Source organism: Meles meles, chromosome 18 (assembly GCF_922984935.1).
Source record: "Meles meles chromosome 18, mMelMel3.1 paternal haplotype, whole genome shotgun sequence".
Classification (NCBI taxonomy): domain Eukaryota; kingdom Metazoa; phylum Chordata; class Mammalia; order Carnivora; family Mustelidae; genus Meles; species Meles meles.
Window position 1 is genome coordinate 20,980,960 of NC_060083.1, and position 16,447 is coordinate 20,997,406.

At 35.5% G+C, this 16,447-nt stretch overlaps 1 protein-coding gene across 8 annotated transcripts in view; it reads right to left on the bottom strand.

Annotated features, from left to right (window-relative positions):
• The window catches only part of NF1 (neurofibromin 1), a 253,611-nt gene that overhangs the window by 168,086 nt on the left and 69,078 nt on the right, over positions 1 to 16,447 (bottom strand). For all 8 annotated transcript variants that reach the window (XM_045985840.1, XM_045985838.1, XM_045985837.1 and 5 more), the window contains exons 5-8: positions 13,096 to 13,202; positions 8,261 to 8,328; positions 7,933 to 8,008; positions 6,898 to 7,055 (exon numbers count right to left, since the gene is read on the bottom strand). In XM_045985840.1, coding sequence (XP_045841796.1) covers positions 6,898 to 7,055; positions 7,933 to 8,008; positions 8,261 to 8,328; positions 13,096 to 13,202 — 409 coding nt within the window. The remainder of the gene's footprint in view (positions 1 to 6,897; positions 7,056 to 7,932; positions 8,009 to 8,260; positions 8,329 to 13,095; positions 13,203 to 16,447) is intronic.

Consider the following 16,447-nt stretch of genomic DNA (forward strand, 5'->3'; position numbering starts at 1 on the left):
AGACATAAATAAATGGAAACACATCCCATGTTCGTTGACTACAAGACTTAACATTGTTAAAATGTCCACAGTACCCAAAACAATCTACAGATTCAATGCAACCCCTACCAAAACCGCAATAAGCATTTTTTGTAGAAAAAGAAAAACCTGTCCAGAAATTCATATGGTATGTCAAATAACAAGAAACAGCCAAAACAAACTTCAGAAAGAACAAAGTCAGAAAACTCATAATTCCTAATTTCAAACTTAATAAAGCCACAGTAATCAAAACACGGTGCTACTGGTATCAGAAGAGACTATATACCAAAGAAATAGAATATGAAGTCGAGAAAGAAATCCTGACATATAGGGTCAAATTATTTTCAACAAGAGTGCTAACACCATTCAATGGGGAAAGGACAGTTTTTTGAACAAAAGGTGCTGGCAAAACTGGATATCCACATGCAAAAGAATGAAGCCACACCCTTCCCTTACCTTACATATAAAAATTAATTCAAAACAGGTCAAAGATCTAAACAGCTAAAACTATAAAACTCCTAGAAAAGAACATAAAAGAAAATCTTTACAACACTGGATTTGGCAATGATTTTTTTGGATATAATACCAAAAAAGCACTAGCAACAACACAACAAAAAATGGATAAACTTCGTCAAAATGAAAAAAAAGCCTTTGTGCAGCAAATGACACTATTAAGAAAGTAAAATGACAGTCCACAGAATGGGGGAGAACATTTGCAAATCATGTACCTGGTAAGGGATTACCATCCGTGACACGTAAAGAACTCCTACAACTCAACAACAAAAAAAATAGCCCAATTAAAAAATGGGCAAAGAACTTTGACACTTCTCCAAAGAACATACACAAATGGCCAATAAGCTTATGAAAAGATGACCAACACTGCTAGTCATGAGAAAGATGCAAACCAGGGCGTCTGGATGGCTCAGTCAGAAGAGCATGCACTCTTAATCTCAGGGTCCTGAGTTCAAGCACCATGTTGAGTGTAAGGATTACTTAAATATATAAATTAAAGAAAAAAAAAACCTTAAAAAAAAGATTGAAACCAAAATAAAATACACTGCACATAAGAAATTTATAGGAGAATAGTGTGGAGATAATAGGAGATAAACAAAACATGGCATGTACATACAATGGAATATTTATTCAACCAGAATCCATTTTGTTACATGATCGGAATTTCATTCCTTATTGTGGCTGAATAAATATCATGCAACAAAATGGTTCAATCTTGAAAACATTATGTTAAATGTCACAAGCCAGACATATAAGGATAAATATTGTATGATTCCACCAATATGAGGTACCTAGAATAGGCCACTGAGAGATACCAAGAATAGAACAGAAGCTACCAGGGGCTAGGAACAGGGTGAATGAAGAGTTATGTTTAAGATACAGAATTTAAGAGAATTTTTAAAAGTTCGCTAACAGATAATGGTGATGGTTGCAAAATACTGTGAATGTACTTGATGCCACTGAATTGCACACTTTAAAAAGTTAAAAAAACACTTAAAAAAATTTTTACCACAATATAAATAAGTAAATAAAATTTTAAAAGGTAAACTCAAATTTATTTTGACCAAGCTCCCACTTTGGAATTTCCTTTTATCAGCCAAAAACACTGCTTTGCATATCTCACCTTTAACCCTAAACTTTTGACTTTTCTTCGTTGCCTAAAAAATAAAGTTTCAACCCCAACTGGCTCACAGTATTTTCCAGGTTGCTCACATCTGCCTCTTCATCTTCATTTTTTAACATCACCTGCATGAATCTTCTGCCCTCTAGCTAACTAACTTATCTGAACATCCATTTTCTTGGGGGAGTCAAGATGGCGGGGAAGTAGGAGGAGGCGCCGTTTCAACCTGTACCCTAAAGTGAACTGATTACCTACCAAAGAACTCCAACCACCCATGAAATCAGCCTGAGATCAGAATTATACACGTCTGGATCTCTACAGGAGCAGAAGACGCCAGTGGCAGGTAAAGCAGAGTGGGAACATTGGACTGATATCGGAAGATAAACAAAAGGGGGAGGGAGCCATCAGAGGTGATTGATTGGAAAGTAATACCCCAATACGAGAGTGCCCTGCGTCTGGGGACCAGCATTAACTTGGAGTCTGGTTGAACATCCATTTTCTTGATCTCCCTGGCTTGAACAATTCTGTCTCTCTAAGTTCTATTCTTACATCAAGTTCAGCTAAGGTTCCACGTCTCTTCTTGCAGCACATATAGCCCGCACTACTCTCCTAGTGGACAGGTACTCCTCATATACAGCTTTGCATCCATAAAGAAATAACTCGGAATTCTAGGGAGACAGCAGTCTAAGCCATCCCTGACTCCTCCTCTCTCTCCTAACTCCTTCATTTCTTAGTTCCTGGGGATATAGATGTATTTCTCAGGTTCTCTTACAGTTAGATGTGGTCATGTGACTGAGTTCTACCCAGTGGAATGTGAATGAAAGTGTGCCATTTCCAGGCCGGGCCCAAAAAAAATCCTCAGCATGTTTCCCCTTCTGGCCAGCAGAATAGAATCAACTTCCATGGAAGCTATGTTTTAAAAATGGCAGTCTTTGGGACATCTGGGTGGCTCAGTCGGTTAAGTGTTTGCCTTCGACTCAGGTCATAATACCGGGGTCCTAGGATCAAGTTCCCATCAGGCTCCTTGCTTGGCAGGGAGTCTGCTCTTTCCCTCTGCCTGCCACTCCCCCTGCTTGTGTGCACACTCTCTCTCACAAGTAAATAAGTAAAATCTTTAAAAATAAAAAAAATAAAATAAAAATGGCAGAGTCTTTGCTGTCCAAGGTTCTAAGAAATCACAAAGAGGAGGGCTATCCTGTGGAGCTAGTCAGATCAGCGGCTCATTACTGTCTCATAAGTATAATAAAGATCGATTGTGTTGGATCATTATACTACCTTCCCTAATAAAATAAAAACACAATAATAACAAAAACTATAAAGTGAAAAAGAGAAACACTTTCATATATAGTTCGCAGGGTACAATGTGTAAATGAGAGCCCGATCTGATCTGCTTATAGTTCTATTTGTTGTTTTTCTTTGCTTGCTTCATAATAAAGAGCTAAGTGTGATCACCAATGCCTAGGAGGAGGTCTGCCACACTGCCAGAATCTATTGACTATTTAAGGGTTCAGGGAGCTCAGACAGCTAAACCAGCATATTCATACAGGGCTCTCAAGCCCCTACAGGCATTCTCAAGAGCTACAGAGCAGTTCTAAGTGCAGTTTTAAACACTTACATTAAATTCTGTACCCTAAAGAAATGATACACATTCTTCTCCAATGACAAAAGAACACTTTTTAAAGCAAATATGTACCACCATTTTGTAACCACAATTAAATCTTTAAAAATGACCAAAAAATATAACAATTTGGAAACTATAAAGCATTCTTCTAAATCAAATATGGTATCATCAAGTAAGAGACTAACAGACAAAAAGTGCCCGAAGTTAAAAAAGAGACTGATGAAAAAAAGAAAAAAAGGGAAGTAACTAAAGGAAATGAACAGACATGCAAAAGAAAACATGCAAATGACCACAAAACAGAAATGATCCTGAACCTCACAAATTACAAGCAGTAAAATTAGTTACTCTTTTTCATCTCATTAAAGACTGAAAAGCATGCAGTCCTGATGAGGCTGAAGAAAAATAGGCATTCTGATTCATATTAGTGACATGTGACGAATACTGAGGAATGTAAACCTAAGAATAACTATTAAAAATTTTAAAAATACATGGGTGTCTGGGTGGCTCATTCAGTTGGGTATCCAACTCTTGGTTTCGGCTTAGGTCATCATCTCAGGGTCATGAGATCAAGCTCAACACCAGGCTCTGCGCTCAGTGGGGAATCTGCTTGGGATTCTGTCTCTGCCCCTGCTCCCGTTCACACACGGGTGTTCACACTCTTTCTCTCTTTCCCTCTCTCTCTAAAATAAATAAATAAAATCATTTAAAAAAATTTTTTTAATACAGGGGTGCCTGGGTAGCTCATCTGGTTAACATCTGCCTTTGGCTCAGATCATGATCCTGGGATCAAACCCCACATGGGGCTCCTGGCTCCATGAAGAGCCTGCTTCTCTTTCTCCCTCCTCTCCCCCTGCTCTTTCTCTCTCTCTCTCTCTCTGTATCTCTCTCAAATGAATAAATAAAATCTTTTTTAAATTTTCCTTTTTAAAAATACAAATGCCCTTGACACAGAATGCTAGTTTTGGAATTCTAGTCTATAGAATTAAAAGCATCAATTAACAAAAATATATGAACAAAGATATTTACTTAAGGATTAAATGTAATATCAAGAAACTGCAAAAAATTTAAGTATTCATCCATTCACAATGAAATGGTTGAGTAAATGAGGCTCATTAGTGTAACAGAATATTACCTAACACTTATAGGAATGTGTTAGATCTCTATCTACTATTCTGAAGAAAGATAAGATACACTCTTAGGTAAATAAAGCAAGATGCAGAGTAATGTGTACACAATGACTTCATTTCGGGGTGCCTGGCTGGCTCAGTCAATGGAGCATATGACTCTTGGTCTCAGGATCATGAGTTCAAGCCCCAGACTGGGTGTAAAGAGTACTTAAAAATATATATGGGGCACCTGGGTGGCTCAGTGGGTTAAAGCCTCTGCCTTCAGCTCAGGTCATGATCCCGAGGTCCTGGGATCGAGTCCCGCATCGGGCTCTCTGCTTGGCAGGGAGCCTGCTTCCTCCTCTCTCTCTCTCTCTGCCTGCCTCTCTCCCTACTTGTGATCTCTATCTGTCAAATAAATAAATAAAATCTTAAAAAAAAAAAATATATATATATATATATACATATATATATATATGACCTCATTCTAAAATATAACCATCATGCTCCATGTATGTATGTATATTTTCATTTGAATGTTTGCATAAGCAAATAAATACGAAAGGAAGGATACATACCAAACAACCATTCATACTGGTTGGCTCACAAGTAATGTGACTAGGAAAAAGTGAGACTACAAAAGAAAACAAATACTTTTTTTAATCCAGAAAGATTTTTAAATCTAAATTTTTTAACCTGGAAAAGTACTAAAAAATACATTTAAGAAAGTGTATTTCAAAAATCGTGGGATGTTCCAGATACAAAGGTTACATGTGATTCCACTTATATGAAATATCCAGAATAGGCAAATCCACAGAGACAGAAAACAGACTGGGTGTTGCCAGAGCCTAGGGTGATATAGGAGTAAGGAGTGACTGCTAACAGGTATGAGGTTTCTTTCAGGGATGACAAAAATGTTCTTAAATTAGATAGTGGTGATGGTTGCACAATTTTCTGTATATGCTAAAAAATCCTGAATTGTACACTTTAAAAGAGTTAATTTTATGGTAGTATGTGAATTATAGCTCAATAAAATGAATAAATAAAATCTTGGGTAGGAACAGTATGACCAAAAACACTAGGAGATAAAAAGAAAAAGAGTTGACCACTACAAATTTTAAATATCTAAATAGCAAAAACCAAAACAGAAAAAAAAAACAACCTATAAACAAAGTTTAAAAAGAGAAACAAAGTAAAAAGTGTACACACAACACACACCCTACAGATCAACAAAGAACAAACAATTCGAGCGCCTGGGTGGCTCAGTCAGTTAGTCTATGGCTTCGGCTCAGGTCACCATCCCAAGTCACGGGATGGAGCCCAGCCCCAGGCTGCCTGCTCAATGACAAGTCTCCTTCTCCCTCCCCCTCTGCCCCTTTCCCTACTTGTGCTTGTGCTCTCTCTTAAATTGATAAAATCTTAAAAAAAAAAAAAATTCAATGGACAATGAGAAATCCATAGGAAATGTACAAATTATCAAACATTTGGAAAGATTTAGCTGTGATTATTCAAATATAAGTTCACTTAAGAGTAGTACTGAATTTATAATAGCTTTTTGCCTATGCTTATTTTCCCAATAAACAGAAACCCTCCCCAAAATTACTCTTTTGACAGGCTCTAAAGCAATCTAACATGAACAACGGTGTCCTCATAATGGAAAAGAGCAGCTACAGACCTGAGTGGAGTACCACAGCATCACAGACTCAAAAGGATTACCTAAGGTTACTTACTTAGCCATCTATTGCATAAATTCCTTATCCAGTATTTCTACAAAGTACTGAATCATTCCACTGATTCTGAACATCTCCATCCATAGGCAAGTCATGGAGGAGCCGATTTCATGTTCACTGCACTATGAGTAATTCTCTCAAAGTGGCAGGTATGCATAGACAGATAGATAGATAAATACATAGATAAATAATAAAGTATTGCCAAAACAACCTTCATACAGAAATTCAAATAAAACAGTAAGATTAACACCTTACCCTGCTCTATTTTTACAAAAAAATTTAAGAGTCCCTTAGAATTAGCAGTTGTCATAGTACCAATTTCTCTATAGACAGCATATGTGGTATTCTACCTTCCTAATAAGATGCTATGAAAACTGTTCTAAAATGAGTCACTAGTCAATTTCATTAGCACCAAGCAGATACACCCCTAATACATGCAAATAGCACAAGTGATGGATTCTAACAGGACCACTCTTGCTGTGATTGTTGGAGAAACTATTTTGAACACTGACAGAAGTATCACTTAATCTTCTCTGGTGAAAGAATGAAACTAAAGAATTGTTTTTAAATCTTTAATGAGAGTATCACTTATTTTCCGTTCAAAAGAATTTTTGTATGAATATGTCTCTGGCAAGGCCAGCAAACAAAAAGACCTACAGTGATCATAATTAGAAATGGTCTCCTGAAATATTGTGTTTACAGAATACTAAGCCTAAAGTAATACACACTTTGATTTAAAATGAACTAGATGACATCTGGACATAATGGAAATAATTCTGCCCCCCTCACCTTATTCATGTTGTTTTCATCAACTACATCCTTGGATATATCCTGGATTATTTCTGGACACAAGATAAGGAGGATGATTTGTAGTGGCCAAACTGCTGCTTTACGTTTGGTGCTTTCAGCAAAACCATCCACCAAGTCAAACAGTTTTTCTGCACACTCTGTGTGAAAAATACAATTAAATGATATTACTAAGTGAGAAAATTATCTCTGGCATTACACTAAAAGCCAGCACTATCCAAAATCCCAAAGGTCATATTTTTAAAAGATAAACTTGGAAGTTCATTTAAACAATGAAATTTCAGGTAAGCAGACAAGCAATATTATATTGTCTGTGTATTAAAAGAGCTATTTTGGGGCACCTGGGTGGCTCAGGTCTCATGGGTCGTACGATAGAGGCCCACATCAGGCTTATGCTCAGCTGGATTCTGCTTGGATATTCTCTCCCTATGCCCCTTCCCCTGCACTCTCTCTCTCTTGCTCTCATTCTCTCTCAAATAATCTTTCAAAAATAAATTTAAAAAATAAAAGAGCTATCTTGATCCATCCTAGAAAAGGTCACATTTCAGAACAAACTTGTCCTGAGTCTCAATGTGCAGGCCTTAATGCAAAGTGTCACGTACAAAAGAAGCAAACTGGACAGCTTCCCAAAGGGAATCATCATACTTTCCAGAAGTCTGTATTCTCTGCATCACAGTTATGTCTCAAGAATTCTAGGTAAGGAAACTACTACTTGATACACATCTCCCTGAATACAAAATGAAGTGTCACAGCACAAAAGACTACTTCTCTACAAAGAAGAGCCATCAAATATCCAATCCACAACTCTAATTATAAAGATTAGAGCTTCATTTCAAACTTCTTTCACTATTTGCTCAAAGGAAAGGATTGAGGGAAATTTTGAAATATAAGAGAAAAAAATATTTCCTATTTGATACCAGCTGACAAGATGTAAAAGCACCATAATAACATAAATAATCTGGAAAGTGATAGATTTTTACCTCATAAGGAAGAATTTAAAAGAAATCATATTCTTACCAGCCATATCAGTCTGTGGAATCTGGTATAGCTTTGTAAATTCATCTGGATAATTTTCTACCCAGTTCCAAAAGGCCTATAAATAACAAAACATATGTTTTTACATGAAAGCAGGGGTATTTTTGTAATATAGTAAATAAAATGTCACACAACCCCAATTATATCACAAACTTCTAATTTCCTTCATAAGACTATTGCAATGCATTCCTCCTAAATGTTAATGTGAAATTATCACTCAAATCATGACTTTTAATTCAAAATAGTAAAGACAGCAACATTTATAAGCAAAATGTAACAAAATTTTAATAGCTAAGAGGTTATAACTTACTTTTTCCAGGCTATTTATAACTGCTAACTGTGCAACCTTCTTTAGGGCTTTAAATTTAAATGCAGTTTCTAGAAAGAAAAAGTTTTTTTTAATTAACTCTAAAATTAGTTAACACAAATTCAGAGATACTTGTAAAAACAAACAAACAAACAAACAAACAAAACTTTCCTTTTACATACAAACTTTTGTTCCGGTATTATTTGTAAGCAACGCGAAGGTAAAAACTCACTATGTCCACTAAAGACAAATTCAGTGAAAAGCAAACATGCCTTTAATTTCAAAAGTTCTTGTTTTTTTCTTTTGTTTTAAACAATGACTGATTTTTAAAATACAAAACACATGGTCACTATAGAAAAATTTTTTAAAAGTACACAACTAAGGGAAATTTAAAACATCATCCATGATTCTACCATTCCTTAATGAACTTCATTCCATTCCTTTTCATATGCAAGTTTAAAACAAATATATTTACCACAACTGAGATCATAAAGGCTAAATCAAACCTGTTCTCTTCATTTTACATAGTAATCCAAATTTTTTCCATACCATTAAAAATTCCTCATCCACATAGGATGACTCTAAATAGGACAGTAACTATAACTTCACAGTTAAAACAAGTCAGCTATTTTTAATCTCATCTATTTCTTTCAAAATCTTAGTATTTTCAGGTATTACAAATGAGCAAATTGTGTTTCTGAGGTTAGAGATCTAACAAACTACTGAACTGTGTTTCAAAGCCACAGTCTGTTCAAGTATGCTCTGGTGTCTTTCAGAATATTTAAGTCAATGTACTAAGTCACTGGTTATTTAAACACTTTGCAATTAACCATTTAAGAGATTTCTAGTATATTTTATAAATGATATTAATAAGCACTTTCATATCCAAATATACTATACAGTATATACAATATACAGTAATATCCATATTACTGTTCATTTCTTTAAGATAAGATCTAGAAGCAGAATTATCTGGTCAAAGAGATGAGTATTTTTTTAAGGCTCTTGATAAATATTGCCAAGCCAGTTTTCAGAAGGGTTGGGCCAAATGCTACTCACACCAAGCAGCATATGAAAGTAGGCTTATCAACATTCTTATCATCATTAAACATGCTTTGGTTTTTATTTTGCTAATTTGATTGTTCAAAATAGTGGACTACACTTTAAAAACAAGACTAAACATGTTTCCATATAAATATATTAGATATTTTCATTTCCTCTTCCGTGGATGTGTTGTCCCCATCTACGAAAAGATGTATACCTGGAAGAAATGATCCTTCTATAAACCATTTTACTGGTAACAGCCCCTTGGCAGAAAACTCAGCCCACAGACTTTGCTTGTTTTAACTGATGTATGACTGACATACATTATATTAGTTTCAGGTATTCAACATAATGATTCCGTATTTGAATACATTGTGAAATAATCACAATAAGTTTAGTTAACATCAGTCACCATATGTAGTTACAAATTTTCTTGTGATGAGCACTTTTAAGATCTACTCTCTTAGCAACTTTTAAACATGCAATCCAGTACTACTAACTATAGTTGCCATGCTATACATTACAGCCCCATGACTTTTTACAACTGGAAGTCTCTACCTTTTGACTCCTTCACTCATTTGCTCACTCTCCCATCCCTAGCCCCACATCTGGCAAACACCACTTTGTTCTCCATATCTATGAGCCTGGTTGTTTTCTTTTTTAAAAACAAGATTCCACATGTAAGTGAGACATATAGTATTTGTCTTTCTCTGACATATTTCACTTGGCGTAATTCCCTCAAGATCCATCATGTTGTCACAAATGGGAAGATTTCCTTCTTTTTTATGGCTGAATAACAGTCCATTTTAATACAGAATGCATACATTCCCTTTTGTCTATTTTATATACAAGATACAAAATATTTCTTAAACATATGTATAAACATACACGTATATTTTAAATATATATATATATTTCACATCTTCTTTATCCATTCATCTGTCAATGGATACTGAAGTTGTTTCCATACCGTGGCTATTGTAAAATAATGCTGCAATGAACACCAGGTATACAGATCTTCTCAAGTTAATGTTTTCATTTTCTTTAGATAAGCACCAAGAAGTGAAACTGCTGGATCATACAGTAGTTCTACCTTTAATTTTTTTGAGGAACCTCCATACTGTTTTGCTTGGCAGCTGTGCCAATTGACATTCCCACCAACAGTGCGTATTTTCACCAACACTTATTATTTCTTGTTGTTTTGGTAATAGCCATTCTAAGAAATGTGAGGAGATACCTCATTGTGGTTCTGATTTGCACTTTCCTGATGATAAGTAATACTGAACATCTTTCATGTGACTGCTGGCCACCTGTATGTCTTCTTTGGAAAAAATATCTATTCAGGTCCTCTGCCCATTTTTAAAATCACAATGCGAGGTCTTTTTGCTATTGAGCTGAATGAGTTCTTCACATATTTTGTATATTAACCTCTAATCAGATATATGATTTGCAAATATTTTCTCCCATTCAGTAAGCTGCCTTCTCATTTTGTTGATAATTCTTCTGAAGCTTTTAATCTGGTATAGTCTCACTTGCTTATTTTTATTTTTGTTGCCTCCTATAGACTTTTAATGGAGGGATCTAGATACTTACCTTTCTAAGATAGAGATGAGTCTTTGAGTAATAAAACTGACTAAACAATTTAAATGTCATTTTTGCTGGACTTGGAAATGAGTAATTTGCTCTCTAAGTTAGTTTTAAAATATATTTTCCAACTTCCTTTGCTCTTGCTCTCCTTTGATTTCCAAATAATGGCATTACACTTCAAAGCACTCTTGAGCCCTTTTGCCTTCCTACGTTCATTAACTTTACCTTTGTGACACTTCTTAAATTTTATACACAGAGAAAATTTCTAAATTTTATCATCCTTAACTTACATTTAATGATAGATCCTAAGATCTTAAAATTTCAACTGTGAACTGAGTTGTGGTTTATTACAGTTTAAAACAATTGAGGTCCACTTACCATAACAGCTAAAATAATCCACTTTATTTCTTTATTAAAGTTACTGAAAATGATTTAATTGTTGTTTGGTCTTATAATGGTAATGACCTAAAATCAGTAACAGAGATAGAACACAGCCTTATAGTACTAATCTACATAGATATAGCCTTTTTTTTTTTTTTAAGATTTTATTTATTTACTTCAGAGAGAGAGAGAGAGGAGAGAGAGCACACAAGCATGAGTGGGGTGGGGGGTGGGGGAGCAGAAGGAGAAGCAGACTCCCAGCTGAGCAGGGAGCCCAACATGTGGACTCAATCCCAGGACCCTGAGATCATGACCCCAGCTGAAGGCAGATGCTTAATTGACAGAGCCACCCAGGCACCCCTAGATACAGCCTTTTTACATCTCTGGTGAAAGAGTTACTGAGTTTAAAGCAAATATTAACAAAACAATAAACAAGGTATTTTGACAATTACATTGTAGAACTATTGAGGTTTTCAAAGTTAATATGACTAAATCTTCTAGGTCAGACACTAAAAATATTTTTCATAATTCCTTAATCAATATACAAAGTAAAATTAAAAAGTGTGAATCATATACTGTAAGGTTTCACATTTAAGTTATCCAGGATCTAGTATTACACAAAACTAAGAAACAATTTTAGTGAAATGAATTTGGTTATTTATACTCAGTTTATTAATAATGTCTGCTGACATTTGATTTATATTAACACTTTCATGCTTACCACAAAAATTCTCTCAATTCCTTGTGACTATTTAATCAACATAATCATGCAAAGCATCTTCCAAAGCTTTAAAATCACATTATTAAGGGGCACCTGGGTGGCACAGTCAGTTAGGTGTACCATTCTTAGTTTTGGCTGGAGCCATGATCTCGGATCATGGGAGCAAGCCCATGTCAGTCTCCATGCTAACTGCAGAGTCTGCTTGGGTTTCTCTCTCCCTCTAGCTTTGCCCCTCCCCCACTTTCTCTATCTCTGAAATAATCTTTAAAAACTTTTTTTAAAATAAGTAACATCAGGGCACCTGGGTGGCTCAGTGGGTTAAGCCGCTGCCTTAGGCTCAGGTCATGATCTCAGGGTCCTGGGATCGAGTCCCGCATCGGGCTCTCTGCTCAGCAGGGAGCCTGCTTCCCTGTCTCTCTGCCTGCCCCTCTGCCTACTTGTGATCTCTCTCTGCCAAATAAATTAATAAAATCTTAAAAAAAAAAAAAAGTAACATCACATATTAAGCACTGTAATGTCACCAGATGGGATTAAAACTGAAATGTTCTACAAGGAAGCAAAAAGCACTGAAAAGAGACTGTAATTCTGCAAAATTAGTCAGAATGCTAACAGACCTGAAAACACAAATATCAGAAATGAGACGCCCATCTCAATTCCTCCTCTTGGCATAAAATCACAAACTTCTGGTTCCATTCTGCAATGGAACTTTGATATCCTGCTAAACTATCTGCTTTTAGCACTATAACAGTTAAACAGATAATAACCTATAGCTATCCTTATATAACCTTCTATAACTTATAGCTATCCTTAAGAAATGAAATTCTAGAAAAATTAAGTAACAGCACCTGTACATTCTTTGTTAAAGCAAAACTTGTAGTTGAACAAAACTTTCCACTGACAAGATTTAAGATACTTATTTTTTTTTTGTTTTCAAGGCTCAAAAGTTATTGATCATTAAGCATTATTATCTGTTTCACAAGGACATTCGCATTATAAAATCCACTTTGATGTTCTACTTCAACACAATTAGGACAATTCATACATTCAAACACCAGTTTTTCACTCACCTTCATTAGTTTCAAATATATCTTACATTTAAACTTACCCTTTAGGAGTCGTTTTAATTTTGCACAATCCACATTGATATACTGTAACAACTCTATATCATGCACATCAACGTTGTCTTCTGAACAAACAGTCAATTCCTGTAATCTGAAAAGTAAAAGCCAAAAATAATTCACTATCTTAAGGAAAGTTCAAAATTCTGGACTGAACAGATTCTTCTCACCCAAATGATGAGTTTATAAGAAAAAATATACATAAAAAAATAAGACAGTAAATATTACTTATAAAATTTAAAGGTAGATAACTAATTCAGGGGATATGATAAAACTGAAACCAAAATAATCCAGCAGACTTCACTGTGTATACATAAATCATGTTGTACTCATCAAATTTATACAATCTTTATCTAACAAAAAAAAATCATAGCACGCAGAGAACTATGGAAACAAGAGAGATACATAAGTATTTGAAATACCAGTCTCTGTGCTATGTGTATTTTTGAAATTTTTCTGTATGAAAATAAACTTATTAATTTCTGATTATATCAACAAGACTTAAAAAACATAAACAGTATTTTATCTACATTTATAGGATACATTTATTTTGTATTAAAAAATGAGCATTTATTCCTTATAGTTTCACAATCTGTACATGTATTTACGTTGATTATTTGATTAATGTCCCTCCCTCACAAAACTTACTCTAGTAAAGACAAGAATCTTTCCAAACCCCAAATTTCCCTTATATTAAATATGAAGCTACCACAGATGTAGAAAAATTTAACACTTAACAAAAATAGAGTTCTTTAAACTTATAAAAAAATTCACTTAAGTCTGAATAAAATTTTTCACTAACAACCACAGAAGTCAGCTTTTCTTTTATTTGCTTCATTTGTTTATAGTCAATTCAATTAATTAACATATAATGTATGATTGGTTTCAGAGGTAGAGGTCAGTGTTTCATCAGTCTTATATAATACCCAGTGCTCATTATATCACATGCCCTTCTTAATGTCCATCACCCAGCTACACCATCCCCCAATTTCCCTTGGTTCCAGCAACCCTCTGTTTGTTTCCTATAGTTAAGAGTCTCTAATGGGGGGTGCCTGGGTGGTTCAGTCTGTTAAGTGTCTGCCTTAGGCTCAGGTCATCATCCCAGGGTCCTGGGACTGAGTCCTACATTGGGCTCCTTGTCAGCATGGAGCCTGCTTCTCCCTCAGCCTGCTGCTCCCCTGGATTGTACGCATACACACTCTCTCTCTCTGACAAATAAATAAAATCTTTAAAAAAAAAAAGTTTCTTATGGTTTGTCTCCCTCTCTGGTTTCATTTTGTTTTATATTTTCCTCTCTTCCCCCATGATCCTTTCTTTTGTTTCTTAAATTTCACATATCAGGGAGCTCCTATGATAACCTTCTTTCTCTGATTGACTTATTTTGCTTAGCATAACACCCCCTGGTTCCAGTCACATTACTGTAAATGACAAGATTTCTTTTTTTTTTAATGGCTACATAGTATTCCATTGTATATATACACCATATCTTCTTTATCCATTCATCTGTTGATGGACATCTGGGCTCTTTCCATGGTCTGCTTACTGTGGACATTGCTACTATAAACACTGGGGTGCAAGTGCCCCTTCAGATCATTACGTTTTATCTGTGGGGTAAATACCCAGTAGTATAATTGCTGTGTGGTAGGGTAGCTCTGTTTTCAACTTTTTGAGGAACCTCCATGCTATTTTCCAGAGTGACTGCACCAGCTTGCATTCCCACCAATAGTGGAATCTGCATCCTCACCAACATCTGTCATTTCCTGACTGGTTAATTTTAGCCACTCTGACTGGTGTGAGATGGTATCTCATTGAGGTTTTGATTTGTATTTCCCTGAAGCTGAGTGATGTTGAGCACGTTTTCATGTGTCTGTCGGCAATCTGTATGTCTTCTTTGGAGAAATGTCTGTTCATGTCTTTTGCTCATTTCTTGAATGGATTACTTGTTCTTTAGGTGTTGAGTTTGATAAGTTTTTTATAGATTTTGGATACTAGCCCCTTATCTAATAAGTCATTTTACAAATATCTTCTCCCAGATTCTGTCTGTTGTCTTTTGGTTTTGTCATTTCCTTTCCTGTGAGAAGTCAGTTTTTCAAAAGTTGACACTGTTAATCTACTGAACTCTGCTTCCTAATGAGGCATACTCATTATTTTAATTAAGATATCGAAAATGTAAGAAGATGAATGGAATTACTAATGTTCATAAATGCAGAGAGACAGATACGGTGAAAAAATACAAATACTACAAAATCTTACTCATAATATCAACTCAAATTGTAGCCATTTTAATGCAGTCTAAAACTGACATTAATCATCATACTAAACATTCAGTTGCTAGAAGTGCTATCAATCCGATTTCTTCCTTCTCAAATTCCTTTTTCACTAACTTTAGCCTGCAGATGTGTAGCTAACATTAAAATTATTCTAAGAATTGGGGCGCCTGGGTGGCTCACTGCGTTAAGCCTCTGCCTTCGGCTCGGGTTATGATCTCAGGGTCCTGGGATCGAGCCCCGTACCAGGCTCTCTGCTCAGTGGGGAGCCTGCTTCCCCCTCTCTCTCTGCCTGCCTCTCTGCCTACTTGTGATCTCTGTTTCAAATAAATAAATAAAAAATCTTTTTAAAAAATTATTCTAAGAATTACACTAAAGCTCTTCATATCATCAGGGTGAGAAAAGCTTAGCAGTTCATACTGGGAATGGCAAGGTCCTCAATACTGACTTATATGCTAAAAATTCCACAGCTGCTGCAATGAGCCTAGAAAACATGGAATATGGTTCCTTAGGAAACACAGCTTACTAAATCAGCAACACCAACTTCTGAAAAGCTGACTCTTCCAGTTATTTGTGAAAAATGGAAGAAAAGTTTAATTCTTTTTACAGCCCGGTATTTCCATAGGGAAGGGGTATTTTGTGAGGCTTAAACATCATTTCTGAAGGACAGAAATCAAAGCACAGTTGGGAGTAAACGAAGTAGAAAACTTACTAAAACATCTAGAAAGACCAGGTAAACTGAAAACAAAAAGATATTTGAAAACATAGAAATAAAATAAATAAAAGTGCCTGAGTGACTCAGTTGGTTAAGCATCCGACTCTTGATTTCAGATTAGGTCATGATCTCAGGGTTGTGAGCTTGAGACCCGCATGGGGAATCTGCTTGAGATTCTTTCTCTCCATCTGCCCCTTTCTACCTTTCTCACTCTCTCCCTCTCAAAAAAAGGGAAAAAGAAGAGAAAAGAAAGAAACTAAGACAAACACCCCCACCCATCCACCCGGCGCAGAAATGAAGAGGAACGTAAAAAGCAGAGAAGGGTCATTTATGGTTCTTAATCTCACAAAACAAACT